At 50.9% G+C, this 15613-nt stretch overlaps 1 protein-coding gene across 2 annotated transcripts in view; it reads right to left on the reverse strand.

Moving 5' to 3' along the window:
- The window catches only part of Adamts14 (ADAM metallopeptidase with thrombospondin type 1 motif, 14), a 76810-nt gene that overhangs the window by 12474 nt on the left and 48723 nt on the right, over positions 1-15613 (reverse strand). Inside the window, exons 9-15 of one of the 2 annotated variants that reach the window (NM_001389237.1) lie at positions 14618-14750; positions 13405-13518; positions 11293-11441; positions 7732-7907; positions 4553-4686; positions 4110-4233; positions 2999-3079 (exon numbers count right to left, since the gene is read on the reverse strand). In NM_001389237.1, coding sequence (NP_001376166.1) covers positions 2999-3079; positions 4110-4233; positions 4553-4686; positions 7732-7907; positions 11293-11441; positions 13405-13518; positions 14618-14750 — 911 coding nt within the window. The remainder of the gene's footprint in view (positions 1-2998; positions 3080-4109; positions 4234-4552; positions 4687-7731; positions 7908-11292; positions 11442-13404; positions 13519-14617; positions 14751-15613) is intronic. The other variant, XM_039098764.2, reaches the window with a different exon arrangement.

A 15613-nucleotide genomic window follows, 5' to 3' on the forward strand; every position in this document is an offset into this window, starting at 1 on the left:
CCGACGATTTACATGTCTGAATGCTTGGCCCATGGAAGTGATACCTTAGGAGGTATAGCCTTGTTGGAGGAAGTGCGTCACTGTATAGGGGGGCTTTGAGGCCTCCTATGCTCAGGCTCAGTCCAGCGCAGAAGAGAGCCTCCCCCTGACTGTGTGCAGAAGACAGTCTCTTTCTGGCTGGTGCTTGAAGACCAGGTCCCAGGGTCACTCTGCCTCATCTCTGACGAGTGCCTCAGAACCCTGGAGAAGGCCCTGAGTTGCCTCAGGCCTCAGTTTCTCTTTGGCCACCATGTAGATGAACTATATGCCCTCAAGGCAGAAGGGTGGAAACTACCACAAGCTGTACTGGGACGAGATGCAGCTCCAGGAAGCTTGAAGCGTCTCATATTACTGATGATGACCTAAAACGGTGACCCGTGAACATTCTGTGACAGCTGAGCTTGCCAAGAGACACTGCATTTTATGTTAGTGTCTGTTATGTGTAAATGGAGAGTGACAGGACTTGGTAGGCTGTCAGGTCGGAGAGGCCTTGGTGACTTGCCACAGTGATATCAAAGCCTACATTCTCTGCATGAGGGGGTCTGCGTGAGCATAGACTGAAATAGGAACACACAGCCACTGACTGAAACAGAAGCAGTAGCTGCCCACAGCTGTCAGGCGGGGTTCCAAGCTGAGCTCTTGAGTTTGCAATTGAGATACAATTCACACCGTGTAATTCACCCTATTAAAGCATGCAGTCCGATGCTGGTTGAGCACCTTCAGTCATCACCGTGTGTAATCTTAGAATACTTCCACCACCCCAAAGGAACCCCAGCACACACCAGCATTTATTCACCACCGGAATCTGTACAATGTCTCAGGAATCGTTCGGACGTGCCTATTTTTCTGACTGTCGATTTGGTTTTCGGTAAAAACAAGGCTAGATCAAACGATAAAAGCATCTTTCCCATTGCATTAATGTCTTAACATGAATTTTTTTTTTTGGTTCTTTTTTTCGGAGCTGGGGACCATTAACATGAATTTTTAAAACTGAAAAAAGTTATTTACTATTATTAGGGGGGTTACATCATAGTCTATGTGTGGGGGCCAAAGGTCAACCTTGTAAAGTCAGCTTTCTCCTTATACCTTTCTGTGGGTCCCAGGGACCAAACTGTGGTCATCTTGCTGGCTCTTTTTTTTTTTTTTTTTTTTTTTTTTGGTTCTTTTTTTTCGGAGCTGGGGACCGAACCCAGGGCCTTGCGCTTCCTAGGTAAGCGCTCTACCACTGAGCTAAATCCCCAGCCCCATCTTGCTGGCTCTTAACTTGAACATTTATTTTATTTTAGTTTGCGATCGAGTCTCACTAGCCAGGTACCTCTGGCTAGTCTGGAATTTGCTACGTAGATCAGGCTGGCCTCGAACTCCCAGAGATCCATTTGCTTCTGCCTTCTGGGTATTGGGGTGAGATATCTGCCCCACTGTGTCTGGACTTGACTTTTTAAGTTTAATCTGTTTGGGCGATCTGATGTGTGTGTGTGTGTGTGTGTGTGTGTGTGTGTGTGTGTGTGTGTGTGTACATGCATGGCCATGTTTTATATATGTACATGTTTGTATATGTGTGTATACATGTATGTGGTGTATGTGAAGGCCAGGGATCTTTGTCACAGTCTTCCACAGTCACTTTACCTTATAGATCTATCTATCATCTATCTACCTATCTATGTATCTATCATCACCTATCTATCTATCTACCTATGTATCTATCATCTATGTATCTATTATTCATTCATTCATTCATCTATCTATCTATCTATCTATCTATCTATCTATCCAACTACCCATCTACCCATCTATCTATCTATCTATCTATCTATCTATCTATCTATCTATCTATCTATCTATCCAACTACCCATCTACCCATCTATCTATCTATCTATCTATCTATCTATCTATCTATCTATCTATCTATCTATCAATCATCTATCTATCTCATCAATCCATCCGTCCATCCATCCACCTATTTTTGAGACAGGGTCTGTAGATGAACACAAGGCTCAGAAATTCCACTAGGTTCAGCTCCAAGGATCTTCTGCAGGCACTGCTCTAGTGCTGCAATTGTAGGCACACACCACGCTGCTGGCTTTTATGTGGTTTCTGGTGCCAAACCTAGGTTCTCACGCTCACACGGAAAACCCTCTGCCTACTAGGCTGTCTCCCCAGCCTCTGGGGATCTAATGTTCAAACTGTCTTGGCTTCATGTTTGTACAACAACCATGACACCTTTAGTAACTCCATTTTAGTACCGTTATATTACGGGGATCTAGGGCCCGTATGGTGGACTGTAGAAATGGCTGCCCATACCTCATAGCCCTGTGATTTTACCACTCCTTCATCAATAGACAATCTGTGTTTTTAGCCTTTGATGGGTGCTTGGGCCATGTGACTTGGGTCAATGCAATGTTAGGGGCTGGCAGAGTGCCCCTCTGCTCTCTCTCTAGCTACTGCAGATGGCCAAGGGACAGACAACTAGTGACTATTCCCAGATTTTCTTTTTGGGGTCAGACTCAGTCAACTGTCCATACTACCCACACTTCCTAGACCAGTGAATTCCCGACAGACCCATCAGGCAACCAATAGAAGCTGAACCAGCCATGACCGTTGCCACAGAACTGAGATCCTGTGACAGTTGCTGCTCCTAACTCTTATGTTCTTGGGTGGTGGCCATGCAGCAAGAGCTGCCTGAGCCCGTCTGCGAAATGACTTTAAAACGAAGCCAGCTGCTGACGTAAAAAATTTGAACAAAGGTTGATCCTGGTGGGAAGAAACAAGCCCCGGGGGTGACAGTGTTAACCTTATTCCCCTCCATAAATCTGAACTGTGTGATAGTTCAGCTATTCAGCATAAATTTAACAACTAAAAGGGATTATCCGTGTTTATTTAAGTCTGTGAGGTCCTGCCTGCTCTGGGATCCCTGCCCTCCCCACCCTCCCGGCCCTCCCCGCCCCACGAGGTACTCACCAATACGGCGGGGAGCCTTCTCCAGCAACTCAATCTGAATGTGCCTGGCGCCCGCCGGGATCTGCACCTGTTTGAGAGCCGCTGCCACCCAGGGGCATCCAGGAAAGCAAAGAGTCCTGAGAGGGTGGCTCCCTGCTCAGCACCCCATGCGCCTCACCCAACACTACCTCACAGCACACTGCTGTCACCACCGGCTACGCAAGGGCTTCTCAAACACAGAACCTTTCAGAAGCCTGTTTCCTTGGCTGGAAACCAGGGTTGGAATCTTCCCCACCCCAGCCGACCCCCAAGGACTGGAGGGCATATGAGATGTTATAGCACCAAGTGCCCTCTAGGGGTCACTACCACGTGCACTGATGCCCACCTGTGTGAGTTGCTTTTCTTTCCTTGTGTGGTCTCCTCTTCTGCTTTCTCTAGCCCGGCCCCTGGCCCCTCCTAATCTCCTAGAGAGCTACATGGTTGATGAGACCAACCACGGAGATCCTTCATGGCTCTTTTGGACAGATTCAAAGCTTGCAAACAAGCCCTTCTTGGTCACCAACCTCCCCCGCTCCAGGGTAAGACCAAGCTGTAAAAACCCTTCAAGAAGAGCAGACTTACTGCACACAGACTCCTAAAGGAATACTCCCCTTCTACAGCAAGCCTCAGAAAGTTAGAGGTGGAAATCAAAGAACTCAGGGACCAGAAATTCATAGTGGAGAAAAGGTCCCGGACTTTGTTTTTAAAATGAGAATAGAAAATGACTCCCTCACTCCTACCAAAAGCCCCAGGCTCAAAGAGATGGCTCAGCACACATTCTCCCATGTTACCTACCCCCCCCATCCCCTACCAAAATGGTTTTTAAGTTTCTGTGCTTTTGGGAGTCCATACTAGTATGCCAGGAAGATAGGGGACCAGCCATAGGCAGACTGGTAAGGTCTGTAGCCAGGCTCCAGGATCCTCCCCTCTCTCCAGCACTGGTCAAGGAGAACCCTACACACACACACACACACACACACACACACACACACACACACACACCCAACCATGCTTCCCTGCCTGCTTGGAGGCCTTCCCCAGTGCCCCATCCCCACCTCCCAGCCACACCCCCAGCCATCTCACCCATGCTCACCTGCTTGCTTGGAGGCCTTTCCCAGTGTCCCCTTCACAGTCCTGCAGTGAGAGTTGTCCCCACCGCAGACACCGCACTTGTCATCCGTCTTCATGGATCCCACCTCCTTGTCGCAACCAAAGGGCTGGGGGTGGAGACGAAGTCAGCAGGAGGAGGCTCCCCTGCCTCCAACTCTCTGGCCCACTGCTCCCTCCTGGTCCTGGCTGAAGGGGGAACCCTGGTGCATGAGAACTCCCCCAAATCTACCCTGTGGCCCAGGTGGTCTTAGCCTGGGTCACCTCGCTTCTCTAATGGTGTAGGACAGGAAGGGACCCCTCTGCAGTAGCCCTAGCTGCTCTCAGGTTGGTAGTGGCCAATACCTTATCCCAGGGCCCGAGAAATGGCAGCATAGCCCTCTAGGCCCCTGAGGCAGCAGAGCGTGAGCAGCTTGCGGGGGTACCCACCACGCACTCTCCACGGGCACAGACACTGTAAGGATCTCGGTAACTGCAGCGCGTCCCATCATGCACCACTTGGTTCATAAACACCACGTCTCCGGTGTCTGCCGACTGACAAATGAGCTCGCACTTCTGGGCCTCTGTGAGGAGAGAGACGCTGCTAAGCCCATGGGTTGGCAGGAAGGGGATGGCTTAGGACGGACGCCATCAGTATGTGGTCTAGGCACAAAGTCCAAGGCCAGCTCTGGGACAGTGAGGGGAGCTCTGTCTGGGACATTGGCTTAAGAATGCTGCTGTGGCATTTACAGGTTGGTCCTGTGACCTGAGGCAAATGTCTCAGGCTTTTTTAAAAAAAAGATTTATTCATTCATTCATTCATTCATTCATTCATTCATTTATTTATTTTATGTATATGATGAGTGCACTGTAGCTGTCTTCAGACACACCATCAGATCCCACTACAGATGGTTGTGAGCCACCATGTGGGTGCTGGGAATTGAACTCAAGGCCTCTGGAAGAGCAGTCAGCACTCTTAACTACTGAGCCATCTCTCCAGCCCTCTAAAGATTTATTATTTTAAAATTTCTATATGTATGGTTATTTTGAGTGCACCCGTTTGTGTACCATGTATGTGCAATGCCCGTGGAGGCCAGAAGAGGGCATCAGATCCCCTGGAATTGGAGTCACAGACTGATATTAGCCACCATATGATGCTCGGAATCAAACCTGAGTCCTCTGCAAGAGTCATAGGTGCTCTTAACTTCTGAGCCATCTCTCCAGCCCAGGACTTATCTTTTTAATGTGGAGTCTGGGGATCAACTCAAGTTGACATACTTGCAAACACTTTACCAACTAAGCTATCTTCCCAGCCCCCACTATCCCCTCTCCCTCTCCCTCTCCCTCTCCCTCTCCCTCTCCCTCTCCCTCTCCCTCTCCCTCTCCCTCTCCCTCTCCCTCTCTCTGAGTGGTACTGGGAATAAAACCTAGGATCTCATACATGCTAGACAAGTGCGCCACCACCAAGCCATACCCCAGCAAAGGTTCTAACATCTCGGAGGAATCACTGGACCAGAGGCTAAGTAACGCGCTTAAGGTCATACATGGAGTGGCTCAGCCATGCTTGTAACCACAAAGTCACTCGGGTCTTGCTTTGGCGCTGCAGCCTAGCTGGGCACGCTAGTAGGAGAACTGTATGTGCCAAAACGAAACGTTTCCCATCTCTATGGACTGATAATGTCCTAAAAAGGAAGTTGTAGAGAACAGATAAACACTCGCCGTGTTTCTTAGAGAAAGTGACGTTGGGGGGATTAGCTAACTTCCTGGAATTGGAGTCCTGGGAAAAGCCTGACACTCAGCTGTCCCTCAGATTTCTTACCCTGCCTGCCTAGGCCTCTCCCAGAGGACCTGCAAGGTATTCAAAGCCAGCCTTGCAAAAAGCCAGCCTCCCAAAGCTCACTGTAAGGAGCCTGGTTAGCTCCTGCTCCCAAGAGACTGGGACACTTCTACTTCTTCCACTGCTGCTGCAGCTGCTACCACTATTTATTATTATTATTTTTTCTTCTTCTTCTTCTTCTTCTTCTTCTTCTTCTTCTTCTTCTTCTTCTTCTTCTTCTTCTTCTTCTTCTTCTTCTTCTTCTCCTCCTCCTCCTCCTCCTCCTCCTCCTCCTCCTCTTCCTCCTCCTCCTCCTCCTCCTCCTTCTTCTTCTTCTTCTTCTTCTTCTTCTTCTTCTTCTTCTTCTTCTTCTTCTTCTTCTTCTTCTTCTTCTTCTTCTTCTTCTCTTCCTCCTCCTCCTCCTCCTCCTCTTTCTCCTCCTCCTCCTTCTTCCTCTTCCTCCTCTTCTTTTCTTCTTCTTGATAGTTTTGTTGTTGTTGTTTCAAGATAGGGTTTCTCTGTGTAGCCCTGGCTGCCCTAGAAATCACTTTGTAGTTCAAGGCTGGCCTCAAACACAGAGATCTGCCTGACCCTGCCTCCCAAGTGCTTGGACCAAAGGTATGCCTCACCACACCCGGCTACCAGGTCCCTCACACAGAACTCCAGTACGGAGTCACAATATCCAAGACCACTTTAGAGAGCTTCATTGAGAGTCAGAATCCTGGTGGATGTGGGGGTTTCACTTCCAGATGAGAAGCAGGATCATTCTAGTGGACCCAACAGGCAGCCACATGGACAGCTCACATCATCCACAGGAGTGGTGAGATCCTCAGAATGGGTAGAATCCAGGCGTAAAGAAGGTCTTGCCCACTCCTTCCCCTCCTGCTCCCTCTTGCCTGTTTCTGCACCCCCTGCCCCTCCTGCCCCCTCCTACTCCCTCCTACCCCCCTACTGCCCCCTCTTGCTCCCTCCTGCCTGCTTCTGCCAGCTCCCGAAAGGGCATGGCTGAGAAGTCTGGCCCTGACAAGACTCTGAAGTCCCTTGTATTAGGAGAAATCTGCATGAGCCTGAGCTCAGGGTGCTGATGTCAGCTCAGGTTTGACATCGTTCTCATAGGAGCTGTCTGGGATCCAAGAGCTGGGGACCACTGCACCAGCAAAGCCCTTCCAGCCTCAGGCCTGAAGAGCCAGACACCAGGCCATTCCTCCCCCAATGCTACAGCAGGAACTCTCCCTAAACATGCAATAAAAGGCTGGGTGTTGGCCTCAGTGGGGTCCCCACACCAGACACTCCACGTTCCAAGGCCCAGAGCAGCCAGAGGGGGAGGGCAACATGAGACCCCCACCTCCCAGGCTCCTACCAAGCTGCCTTTCAAATGACTTTCAGCACTGCTAAATGAATGGATTGGCCATGGGCATCCCTGGAGAGGGACCCCCCTCCGAAAGCTGCTTGTCTTTTTTTTTTTTTTTAAGATTTATTTATTATATGTAAGTACACTGTAGCTGTCAGAACAGGGCATTGGATCCCGTTAGAGATGGTTGTGAGCCATCATGTGGTTGCTGAGATTTGAACTCAGGATCTCTGGAAGAACAGTCAGTACTCTTAACCACTGAGCCATCTCTCCAGCCCGAAAGTTGCTTGTGTTATAAACATACAAACCAAGGGTGACCTCAACAGTGACAGTGACTCCACAGGTGCTGACACATAGGTCTGCCCATGGGTTCCCCATGGCACCCCAGGTCCTTGGGCCTCGAGAGGTGGGAGAACAGGAACAAGAACACACCCAACAGTTGTGCAGAGCAGGGCCACTCACCACTGTCCGGCTCATAGGGCAACCAGCTGTGCTTGGCATCCTGGTGGGTATAGTAGGAGTTTCGCTTGGCACACTGCTGGGCCCGGAAGTCCTCGAAGGGCCCAGGACAGTCCTCACTGTTGCAGATCTGGTACTCAAACATGGGCCCTGAGCACAGGCGACCTCCATAGGCTGGACTGCAGTGGCAGAGAGACCAGGTGATTGAGTCAGGGGTGGGGAGGGGGGCGGGAGGGAGGAAGGCTGGAAACTGAAGAGCTTCCCACATGAGACCTGAGACAGCTGAGTCATACAGTAGTAGTAGATTTCTCAACTCAATAGTGACCTACAGCGTTGGTCTGCTGAACTCAGGGTCTTCTGAACTCTCTCTCTCTCTCTCTCTCTCTCTCTCTCTCTCTCTCTCCTTTTCCATCCTCCACCTCCTGAGCTTTGGGATTACAGGTGTCCACCACCATTCCCAATTTATATGATTCTAGGGATTGAAGCAGTGCACCATGGGCAAGCACTCCGACATGTGAGCTACGACCCCCTCTTTCCCCCTCACTATTTCGCCCATAGGAAGAGTGCTAGCCCCTATTTTCCTGGGGTGGGGGTGGGGGCAGAGGACATAAGTACAGACAGACGAAGGACTGGCTAGCCCTCTCCATCAGTCAGTTGTTAGTCTTTCTTATTCTTTAAATTCCTTCAGTGCTTACAGCAGACCGTGCAGGCTAGCACTCGGTCAAGACAAAGAGTTCTCCATATCCACTCCTGTCTCATAAAGGCGTATAGTAAACTAAAAAGCAGCTGAAGAGTCTTGGGTTGTGAACCAGAAGAGCCAACATCCACGCTCTGACCCTGTGGTCTTGGTTCAGTTACTTGGCTTTGCTCTGCCTTGATTTCCCCCTTGAAAGGTGGGGTCGTCGTAAATTCATCTCTGGTTGTAACAAAACAGAGGAGAGCAACCGACACTCTTCCCCATTAGGTCAAGAGGATTAGAAAAGGCTGTCAGTACGGAGCTGGGGAAGATGGCTCCACTGTCTACCGCTGTGGGTTCAGTTCCCAGCACCCACATGGCCGCTCACAAGTCTATCACTCCAGTTCCCAGAGATCTGGTGCCCTCTTCTGGCCTATGCAGGCACTGCAGGCACTTAGTACACATAAACACGCAGGCAAACTGCTCACATAAAAGAAAGACAAATCTTTTTAAAAGGACTTTTAAGCTGGCTGTGATGGCACACACTTTTAATCCCTAGCCCTTGGGAGGCAGGAGCAGATGGATCCCTGAGTTGAGGCCAGCCTGGTCTACGTACTGAGTTTCAGGCCGGCCAAAGCTACCTAGTGAGGCCCCATTTCAAACAAAACAAAACAAAAACCTTTCAATGTAAACTATCCACGTACAGGAGGCAACGGTGCCCAGCTCAGAGTCTCTAAGAGAACTCTCCAGGTGTAATTACCACTTGAACACACAGCCTCCTGCACACAGCACTTAGGACACCTCCTGATACCATAGAGCAAAAAGGTATTTGTTGACGTTTTGATCTTTCGCTATGTATTTTAATGCTAAATATTGGTCCCCAAGGCCTGGTTGCCCCCATGGATGAGAGAGTCCGCCCTTACATCAAGTAGTACTGTGACCTTGCTCCTTAATTTAAAACTATTGGTTAAATAAAGATGCCGACAGCTTATAGCTGGGCAGAAGGGAGGTAGGCGGGGTTTGGATTTCAGGGCTTGAGGTCTGAGGCAGGACCTCAGGGAGAGAAAGGAGAGGAGAGAAGGTAGAGAGAAGAGAGGATGCCATGGGGTAGGTGGGTCCTGAAAACATGGCCATGAGGGCTGTCCACCTGGGGTTCAGAGCGGCCCAGAGGGAACATGATGAGTTACAAGTTATTGATGGGGAAGTAGATACCCATAGCTCAGGGGATAGATGTCTGCACAGTTCTAGGGCTTTAAAGATATCATAAATATGAAGGTTGTGTGTTTTTTATCTGGGGACTGAATGATCTAAGGTGGGGTAGAAACCCCCAACTGAGATTAAATATTTATTACAACAGGTATTGCAAACATAAACAGGAGAGTCGATCAAGGGGAGGACTCACTGGCAAACGCAAGGTGGTGTGTCAGGGTAGGCAACGTGACACCTTCCCACCACCTTGGCTTTTGCATCTCCAATGGAGGAAAATTACAAGGGAGTCCGTGCTCGCTGTCATTTGTATAAGGTCAGCCTGGTTAACACAGACACTGGGTGCTATGGTGACAGCAAGCCACCAATCTGTAAATGGCATACCACCAATAACCATTGCCCGCCTTTCTGGATGTGCCTGAGTGTGTGGTGAGCGTGTGTGTATGCATGGTCACAAGTGTACGGATGTGCATGTGTGTACATGTGCACGGTGGCCCTAGGTTGACACTGGGTGTCCTCGCTTTTGACTTTATTCATTGAGGCAGGGTCTCAGGTTGAACCTGGAGTTTGATGAGTCTGGCTCGTCTTCTCAGCCTGCCTGCATCCCCATCTCCCAGACGCTAGGACTATAAGAAGTCATCGCACTTGCCAGGCTTTTTAAAAAATGATTGACTTATTTTTACTTTATATGAATTGGTGTCTTCCCTGTAGGCATGCCTGTGTGAGGGTGTTGGGTCTCCTGGAGCTGGAGTTACAACCAATTTTGAGCCACCATGTGGGTGCTGGGAATTGAACCCAGGTCCGCCGAAAGAACAGCCAGTGCTCTCAACCACTGAGCCATCTCTCCAGCCTCCAGACTTTTCGACCTTTATGTAGGTTTAGGGAATGTCAACTCCTGTCTAACTTGCATGGCAAGTACTTTATCCAGTGAGCCCCAAATGACTGCTATTTCTAAGGGTTCTGGGTCCACTGTGGCCCTGTGACCTATTACCATGGGTGTTCATTCTGCCATTTGGTGCATGGAGGGCCTGGGCCAGGCCCTGTGGAAGTCTGTAGGTCAGGGGCATACCTATGGCCGCTTCAAGTAGTTTACCCATTCCTCCTTGGGGCGTACGAAGCAAGCAGCTCACCCTGGGAGAAGAGGACTGTAGGAAACTGGGGCTCAGACATTCCATGAAGTAGGGGAGGGGATCCTACCAAGATGACTGAAAGGGAGAGACAAGTGTCTCTTCTGGATACTGAGGTGGGGAACGGAGGTACTAATGGTAGGCGGCAGAAGTTAAAAAGGGGCGTGTGGGGGCAGTTTACATATGTGGCAAAAAGCAAACTTGATCGTGTGTTAGTTCATGGGAACTGGTGTTTACTCAAAGTTTCACCAAAGGATTGGGGTGATGGGGGGTCTCTGAGTACCCGGCAGGGTCTCTTGAACCTACCCCGTTTCTCTGGGAACTCCTCTGGACAAATTGAAACATTATCTCAGGCGCATTTCCAGAATTCAGCCCCAGTGGCTCACTAGCAAACTGCCTTGCTCAGACATTCTGGGTCCTTATCCAGGAATCACGTTACTGTCTGTAAGGGCCACTCTCCTACGCCCAGCCCACCTTCTGCCTTCCCTTCTGTCTTTCCCCCACATAAGTGGCATCCTCTGTCCTGCCCACCTCTACCCAGACCACAGCACTCACGGAGGGTTGTCGCAGCTCCGGCTTCGGGACCGCACCCCACCTCCGCATGACCGAGAACATGAGCCGAAGTTGGTCCAGGAGCTCCAGCCTCCGTCCTGGCCATAAGTCTGCTCTGGCGACTTCCAGACACAATGGCCTTTGAAGCACCACTAGGGTGGAGCACAGGACATATGGTCACCCTGGGCCACCACAGTGGAGCCTGCATCGGGGTGTTCCTTGGGACACAAAGCATAGCTAATGGATACTACAGCAAGGCCCCCCTGGGGGGGGGGCGGAGAGGGAGAGCAAGAGCCATTGAGAGATTATCCTGGGGAATGAACTGGACAGGCTCCCAGTCCTACTGGGATATAAGCAGCTGAGCCATCTCCGACAAAGGGCTTGCCATCCTGGGCATAGCCATTCTTCTCCAATGCCATGCTGGGAACAGCACCTCAGTCAACAGCAGCACACACAGCCCTCCCCAGATGGCAAACATTAGTCAATGATATCCCAGAAGGGGTGCTATTTCATGCATCCACCTATTTGGTGTGGGTGGGACTGAGGGGGAAAAAAGACGTCGTCTCATCCCCTCTGAAGCTAACTGTACCCTGAAATGACCAGAGACATATATATGAGCCAACCCTATGTATGGCCTGTAGCCAAGGGACATGTTGTGGTTTGCCCCGGAGTTACCTGTATTTTGATGCTAATTCTGCTGCCCCAAGGACAGCTGCCTAGTCACATACTCAGGACTCAGGTGACCTTATCAGAACCTTCTCCCCATTTAATTTGCAAAATAAAGGTGAGAGCCATGATTTGGGCTGGGGAAGAGAAGTTGGAGGGGAGGAGGAGAGAGAAGGGGTTGGAGGAGAAGGAGGAAGAGGGAGCTGAAGACATGGCCTGGAAAAACTGCAAGTTATGAGGGATTTCAGAGCTGGAGAATAGGATAGCGTAGCGGTAGATCTGCCCAATCTAGGCGAGACCTTGTACTCATAGTAATCGAGTTGGGTTTTCTTTGCGCGGGCATATTCCGGTTGGAGAGGTTACTGCAACAGGGACAGATGCATGGAATCTGAGACACCTGGCTTTGAATCCCAGCTCAGCTGCTGCAAGATGTGTGTGGCCACTTCACTTGGCTGGACCTCAGTTAAATGGCCCTATGAACAGAGGGTATAGGGGCTGGAGAGTTGGCTCAGCGGTTAAGAGCACTGACTGCTCTTCCAGAGGTCCTGAGTTCAACCAGCAACCATATGGTGGCTCACAACCATCTGTAATGGGATCCGATGCCCTCTTCTGGTGTCTGAAGACAGCTACAGTGTACTCACACATGTAAGATAAAGACTAGAAGGTGGATGTTTAGAATGAGGTGTGATTTACACACCATGGGAGTCACTCATTTTGAGCATGCAATTCAACATCCTTACGATCCAGAGGTGTATAGCCTTCACCACAGCTGAACTCCTGTCACTACCATCCCCCAAATCCTTTGTACCTGCTGTGGTCATCTCCACAGTGACGGGGCGGGAGGGTTGTTTAAGGCTCCCCAGAAGGCTTCCACATGTAGTCAAGATGGAGACGCACTGGTTAACTCAAATGCAGGACTGTGACAGGGGAGGAACTGGGATTTTAAATAGAACAGCTAAGGGCTCTCAGACCAGCCAGGGAATCCTCTGAACCATGCAGGCCCAAGGAAGCAAACACACACCCAGAAACACATGAAGGAACACATGAACACATGAAGGTTGAGGAAGAAGAGAGAAGATCTGTGGGGTAGGGAAGAGGCAGCCAGGGAGCAGGGTGTAAGGTCGCTGGATTCCTCTTCCCTTTCTCCCTCTCTGCTAATCATCTCTGTGTGGCCTGACCGTTTCCTTAGCCCATCTGGGGTTTAGTCATCTTATCTGTACAGTGACAGGAAGTGTGCGGGCTGTAGCTCAAGAGACCATGCTAACCCAGGCTGACCATAGAGGCCAAGGGGGGAAGGGCAAGGTGGACGTGTTGAGGTCATGAGAAGACTCTAGGCATGTAGACTATCCACAAAACAAGAGTGGGGCCCTGTCACCTACATCCGTGCCAGTGACGGATGCTCCACACCTTAGGGGGAGGGTCACTTCCTGCACAGCCCCCCGCAGGTACCTTGCCTGGTGCACACTCTGTCCCATCCAGTGGAGGCCCCTTCTTGGTCTTGCAGAAGTATGGGTTGTCGGGGTGGCTGCACCACAGCTGCTTGCAGGGTTCAAAGGTTCTGAACTGTGGGGCAGGGGGATGAGGTGAGTAGTGGTAGAGAGAACAGAAGGCGTGGTGATTGTGGGGATGCAGGGTGCTAGAAGGTAGCCAGAACCACATGCGCTGTCAAACGTCACTAAAACTTGGAGGCTCGGCAGAGGTCTGCATCCAGGCTGCCCCTGATCCTTGGGCATGGGGGGGGGCGGAGATTTGAATAGATTCACATGAAGTTTCGACTCCCTCCCCCATCTCCTTATAATTTGGATACCCAGTGAGGTCAGAGGTCAAGCACCTCGTGCCAGTCAGGAGGGATGCCCCTAATTTCATTAGTACTTTCTTAGCATCCCCTCTAAGGCAGACAGGTGTCCCTCAGGTGTCCCTTCAGGCACACAGGCACTGAAGTCCACACCCTGCTCCTCAGCTCTAAAGCAGTGTTGTCAGGCCGCATGTCCCCGTGTGGCCTAGAAAGAGGGAAAGGTGACCACACGAGGGTTCCATGTTACCAAGCAGGGCATCCTATCTTGCAGAGGGGAGCAGAGGGAGGCTTTATTCTCTGGGTGGACGTACGAAGTACTAGAGTCACAGAAGCCTATTCTGTAGATGTCTCTACCCTGAGATGTCCCCTTGTGTGGGTCCCTTCAGGGTAGATCATGCTGACCTCCAATCTTCAGGTCGCCCTTTGCCCTGTCCTGAACAGCAGGAGCAGGGCTATGTTCTCTGGCATCTATGGCCTTCAGCAGCACAACGGAGACATGGAGATGACCCCATAGAGAGAAGACTTCCAGACACCATGCCCCACTACAGTGTTCAGAGGTGGGAGCTCTCTTCTTGCCCATGGCTCAGACCCTGGCCTGACCCATCACAGGGAAACCCCTCAAGGGACCAGACCAGCCAGGGCAAATCAATGGCTGCTTGCCCTCTCTGCCTCACTCCTTCCATCTTCTCCAGGCGGCTTACAGGTGGGACTGGATGGAGCGTGCACCCTGCCCCACCCGACCCCACCCCTGTGTAGGTGGCTGGAACTAAGCTGCAAATGCATCCCTGGGCCCACGGCTTGCAGGGTTGACGGTATCCGGTAAAGGAAAAGCCTGGGTCACGTAAGCCTGGCACACAGCCTACTCACAGCCAAGCAGGTGTGGTACCCAGTGCCAAAGTCGAACCGGCACTGCTCGTCCATGGAGTAGTCGATCCCGGGCAGTTCCGGGGGCTGGGGCCAGGTGCGCTCGAAGGGGTCATCAAGGAGGCAATTGTAGGATCTGCAGCAGGGACAGGGGAAGTGAGCCAGCCCTAGGCCTGTACATCCTAACCCTTCCTTTCCCAAGTTGGGGCTTTTAATAGGCAAGGAAGGTCTATAGGACTTTGTGCCTGCTGTCGTGGGTCCCAGCTGTCTATTCTAAGGGCGATCGGCTATCACAGCATCCTTCTTCCTAGGCGGTCATTGAGCAGAAGGATTCTACTCACATCCACAGGCACGCCTAAAGAACTCAGGGTGGATCAAGCTGACTGCCAGAACCAAGGGTCATCCCTGCATGGTGGGGTCAGAGTTATGTCCCCTGGTGACTATGGCCTCATAGATTCAGCTGATATGTGGTTTGGGGTATTGATTTTGCCCAAATAAAAGGGATGCACTGTGGATTAAGATTGGGGGTGGATTTGTAGATAATTTGAGGCCACACCGCCTGAGCCTAAGTGTATCTACCACACAGGATGTACGCTGGGTAGACAGTGCTAGCCAGCTGCTATGGAAGGTCAGTGACTAGTATCCCTGACTCTGTCTGCTTTGAATACCTGTCCTCCACTTCCTGGTGCGCCCACCCCACCCCAACCCCTATCTCTGGGGCCCTGGGGAACTGAAGCTTAAGTTCTCCACTTGTAGCATGCATGGTGTTTGCACCTTTAATGAACCCAGATTCCCAGGCCCAACCCACAGGGAATTCTAATTAGCATCTGCGTAAGGCTAGAGAGCCCGCTTTTTAATAGTACTTCCACATTTTTGGTCCCTTGGTCACACTGAGATGGGGGCTCACTAACCAACTCACAACCTCGAGTTGCTAACGTGGGTGTTTTAGGCCAGGTGAGGAATGGGGGTTAGAAGAGACACAGAATGACCAGGCCAAGC

This window comes from Rattus norvegicus, chromosome 20, assembly GCF_036323735.1.
Source record: "Rattus norvegicus strain BN/NHsdMcwi chromosome 20, GRCr8, whole genome shotgun sequence".
In the NCBI taxonomy this organism is placed as follows: Eukaryota; Metazoa; Chordata; class Mammalia; order Rodentia; family Muridae; genus Rattus; species Rattus norvegicus.